The sequence below is a fragment of the Pundamilia nyererei genome, unplaced genomic scaffold, assembly GCF_000239375.1.
Source record: "Pundamilia nyererei isolate P.nyererei 1_Seehausen unplaced genomic scaffold, PunNye1.0 scaffold00670, whole genome shotgun sequence".
In the NCBI taxonomy this organism is placed as follows: domain Eukaryota; kingdom Metazoa; phylum Chordata; class Actinopteri; order Cichliformes; family Cichlidae; genus Pundamilia; species Pundamilia nyererei.
Genome location: NW_005188071.1, coordinates 53,540 through 58,441, shown reverse-complemented (window position 1 = coordinate 58,441; position 4,902 = coordinate 53,540). Strand labels below are relative to the sequence as shown.

The following is a 4,902-nucleotide window of genomic DNA, read 5'->3' as shown; positions in this document are numbered from 1 at the left end:
TGGGGCGATGCGCAGTAACTCGTTAACGGAGATTTGCCGTGTCCGTCTTGTCGCTGCCTGCACGTGAAGCGATGGGGTAGGAGGGGGAGTTGTCTTCAGTGAAGGCGAGGCGGAGTAACGTTGCGTAGAGACAAAAGTGGACGAAAGAGAGGCAAATTTGCGGCTCCACAACTATAATTATAACGTAACATAGACTATATCGATATAAAGGATATTGTCACATCTTATATCTCGTATAAAAATATATCGATATGTTTTAAAAACTCGATATATCGCCCAGCTCTACCTCACTGTAACGCAGATCACTTTTTGGTGATTTTTTTTGTGTTTGTGTGCAATTTTGCTTTTTTTGTGGGGTTTTTGTTAGCACATTGTGTTCTGCGTCCTGATTGGCTCTAGACCACTGTCAATCAATCTCATGTCGTGTCTCCTGCACAGTACAGAAAGTGTTCACTTTGTCAAATTTATCGAAATCTTTGCTCGCTAGCAGTGTGACTCTGAAGTGCTGTACTGTATGTTTGTAAGTTTTCTCCCCAACAAACACAACAATGTCCACAAAACATTTTGCAGTGTCAAAGACACCTGCAGGTTCCTTAAGTTCATGATACTGGACGTATTTTTCTACAAAGGTTTGAACTTTGAGGGTGTTTAAACAAGAGAGAAGAGTGTGAAAATGTTCGAGTCTGTCTGAGAAAAGTGTATAACCTGTGTAGTGACGGGTTTTAAAACAGCTATAATAACTGTAAAAAATAAAGGTGGCTACTTCGCAGACTTCACCTACCGCTGGTTATTTTTGGAACGCAACTCGTGATAAACGAGGGGCCGCTGAATAACACTGACTAACACGTTCTTATATTTGATCTCTCTACAGCAATGGACAAAAGTTTTGTTAGTGGCACAAATTTGGTGTTTGACACACTAAATCACATTAAGATCTGGGGATGAATCCAAAATGTTAATCCGATGATCTCTGTGTCCCTTGGTTGGACCTTCTGCCTCGTTACAATCTTACATCGTGCTGGAAAATCGCTCGTCGAAGTTTTTAGTGTCACACAGTGTGATTTACTTAATGCAGGAACGATCGTCACCAATTATTTGCGATAAATTGTCACCAATTTGTGGCAATGAGAATACTTTTTATTTGTGAGTTCATGTTTATAGATATTAACTTGTGTTCAGCTCAATTTAATTTACAGCGAGCGCTTACAATCTCTTTAACTCTAAACGTACATCACTGCCATTCATCCCTCTGCTGTGTGCAGACTGAGATAATTCCATAAAAATTAAAGCATCAGTGCGCCGACTCCACGATGCAGCAACGCTAATCCTGACAGAGTCGAGATTATAGAGATTAACCGACAGCAGCCAACAATATTATGTTTGAGTGTGACGCTGTTGGAGGAAGGAGGAGGAAGAGAAAATAAAGGGTGGAGACGTTACCTTTCCCTGAGGTTTGTATGTTTCCTGAGGAGTTTCTTCAGCCCTCCGTGTTTAAAGGCCTGGTGATGATCGGCTGGAGCACCAAAGGTTATAACGTCATACCAAACACCTGAGGACAGAGATGAGTGAGTGAGAGAGCTTTGTAGCATCTAAAGCACAGAGAGAGAGAGAAAGGTGAAGATGGGAAACAAAACACTTTATAATAACATCATCAGTAAATCATAATGTGGTGTTTACAGCTGCTACATGATACATGATAATGCCTACAAACTGGTAACCAATTCCAATTAAACCAGTTTAACCAGCCACATAAAGTTCATAGATGATGTTTAGGAATGTTTAAGTAAGCCGGTGGGGTGGCAGTAGTACCAGTCTGTGAACCTTTGTACCCCGTTTCATTTTTACTTTTGCTTTCACCTTTACTTTAGGAAAACCTGTGGTGTGAGTTACTATAAAACAGCCTCGACTGAGCGCTGTCTCGCTGTTCATACCACACACGCACCACAGGCCTGAAGAAGAAGGAAGCCGCAGACTGAGACAACAGCCGCGTTGACATAAAATGTTATTTTCTGCTTTTATTCACACAACCAACATAAAGGGGAATTACACCACTACTAATGATGGCAAACATTTTTTATTATTAACAGTAAAATAACTACTTGATAAAGTTTAAACCACGATTGTTTGCTTATGTCTGATGGTTATTGTAAAGTGTCGTCAAAAGTCGATAAAAAATACACAACAGAAATAAGAAGCAGTTAAAGAAAGTTCGGTTATGATTTAGAAACACTTAAATAATATTTAAATATTTGAGCATTTTTAATTTATGTCAACATAACAAATACATCTTTTTATTCTTATTTATCAGCATCGACTGGGATGCAACAAAAACCTGCAGTAATTTACCTGCAAGCTGTTCACAAAACACATTGAAATTAGACGGACACACTTGTAACTGCTGCAAACGGGAGCAGGAAAGCGTGCTGCGCTGTGAGACGCTTCATACCGTGCAAACAGGACACAGCATCAAAGATGGCTACCGCTGTCAGAAAGTCCTGTACGGTACTCTGCAGGGCAAATCTGCTACGTAACGCTAGAATGATACAGTTCTGCCACAATTAACCACAGTCAGTGTGGAGCGGTTACCACCGAATACTGTTACGACTTGACTCGTAAGCCACAACTACAATTAGAGACTGATGCTGCAGCTTTTAAACCAACAACAGTCTTATTAAAACCTCTAGATGTTCAGTTTTACAGGTAACGTGTATAGCTTAAGCTATGATTAGATACATTCATGGGGTGCACTTTGGTCCGAGTCTGTGCAGATGTCCACATGTTTTTGTAACCTGTGACCTCATCTGCAGAGAATTTAAATCACAATCCAAATATGTAGCTCCAACCTTTACACCAGGGGTGTCAAACACGAGGCCCGGGAGCCAGAATAGGCCTTGAAAAGACTTAAAGCTGGCCCACTGGATGACTTTGAAAATAAGCTAGCTTTTTTACTTTTAACTGTATTTTCATTGGTTTTACAGCTTTTTCTATTGATAAGGGACCGCACCCCTGGGGTAATATGAATTCATACCACACACTACAGCAGAGTAATTAAGTAATCGATAAACAAGGAAATGACAGTAAAGTTCCTGTTTTTTATTATTTACCACAGAAATGTCTGTTTTTATTCTTTATATTGAGTCAACAGGGGGAAAACAAACCCCCTCAACAAACAACCTTTTCTGTGAATTAATTTAAATTCTTTAATTAAAGGACAATCTGGATGAGCCGCTATCAGAACATTTTCTGTAACTTTAAATATTTCTCATGTAGTTTCAGCGAGCTGTATGAGCCCATGATTTAAAATGAGTTCGACTTCCCTGCATTAAACAGTCTCTGTGAGGCCAGCGGTGGTTTCAGACCAAATCACACGTTAGCTTTGAAATGCTCATCTCTAAGAAGCAGGAGGCTCACGGGTGTACCTGTGCTGTCGGGACTGGTGACCTCCATCCTCTGCGTGTGTAGGTTGGTCGGAACAAACTGAAGGTGTCTGTCTGACTTACTGGTGCTCGACTTAAAACAGGATGAAGCTGCGGATATATCAGGATATATCAGTTCTGTGTACTTCCAGATAGTATCTGTGGAAAAAGCTAAAATCCGCGTGAAGATCACGTGACCTCACCTGAGACTTTTTCGAGCTCAGCGAGCAGTTCCTGATAGCAGCCGGTCACGTGGTTACAGTGGCTGACGACATCATGGCGAAGGCCATCCCAGTGGGGTGAAAGGTCACCGAGTTCCTTCACTTCCTGAATTCTAACAGGAAAAAAAAAACTTCAGGCTGAAAGAAAAAAAACTTTCAGTCTGTTTTTTTCTACTCTTGGATCTTTATGATGTCATAGGCAGGTGATATCCTTGACGATCTCACAGAAGCCCCGCCCAGCTGCTGTTGTCAGGGGCAGCTGAAAACAGTGGTTGTCTAACTTTTGTTGCGTGTAATAACATTACACCCACACGTATGTCCCTCCACACGTTTTCCCTGCTTGTTCATCTCGTATCTGCAGTTGCTCTGCGCCCTCTGGATAAAATGAGGGAGGTCCACAAAGGGAGGAGCTAAAACATCTTGTTCCTTACAGAGGATGACCTGGGGTGCTGCACCAACGCCCAGAATAAGATAAACAAGGAAGAGTTTGAACTACTAAAGAATAAACTGCAGTTTCAAGGTGATTTTGATCCGGTACCTGAGTTCAGGTTATTGAGATAATAGATTAGTTCTGAAGGGTCGTTTTCTTACAGACTTTTATTTTTGCATAGGTTGTGTTTTTTTTTTATTTCTATTTACATATATATGTAAACCCAGCCAAAAATAACATCATGAACAACTTCCAGGAAGCACAGTGTGAAAACATGCACGACCACATTATCTCATCTCTGCAGGGATGCACTAATCTAACGTTAGAATCGCATATCCATCCAGTCCTGACTCAACGTGCTGGATCTGTGTCAGCATGCCGACTTATGGACACGTCTGTTTCAGTTCTGTTGTCTTGTGTTTACTTCAGCATGTAGCTCGCAGAGAGCTAACATAGCTTGGAGGACGTTAACAACATCGTTTAGGTGATCCTGAACTAAAAACTTTTTCAAGTTGTTTAAATGTACATTTTATTTACACAAGTATAGTAAACATGTCTGCTTATGTAATCATCAGAAATGCATATACTGTCAAATAAAACAAGACTCAAATGTTAGTAATCACCCCCTGAAGGCCCAGTCTGAGCAAAGAACAAGCCCTGCATACCTGTTTGTATGTTCCTGTGTGAGCAAGCTCAGCAACTGTTTGGGTAAAGAGAAAGAAAGCGGCGTCTCTGACATCTGTTCCCTGACCAGCAGCCACCTCTGATCTTCTGTCTTAAACCTGTACACCTTAGAGACCTGAGCACACAGCACTGCACACACACACACACACAC

General features: G+C 41.1%; 1 protein-coding gene across 1 annotated transcript in view; it reads right to left on the bottom strand.

Annotated features, from left to right (window-relative positions):
* LOC102211200 (type II inositol 3,4-bisphosphate 4-phosphatase-like) overlaps positions 1-4,882 on the bottom strand; it is an 11,753-nt gene extending 6,871 nt beyond the window's left edge. Inside the window, exons 1-4 of the mRNA XM_005754813.2 lie at positions 4,733-4,882; positions 3,620-3,750; positions 3,420-3,527; positions 1,441-1,549 (exon numbers count right to left, since the gene is read on the bottom strand). Coding sequence (XP_005754870.1) covers positions 1,441-1,549; positions 3,420-3,527; positions 3,620-3,750; positions 4,733-4,806 — 422 coding nt within the window. The 5' untranslated portion in view covers positions 4,807-4,882. The remainder of the gene's footprint in view (positions 1-1,440; positions 1,550-3,419; positions 3,528-3,619; positions 3,751-4,732) is intronic.
* Between the last annotated feature and the right edge of the window lie 20 nt (positions 4,883-4,902).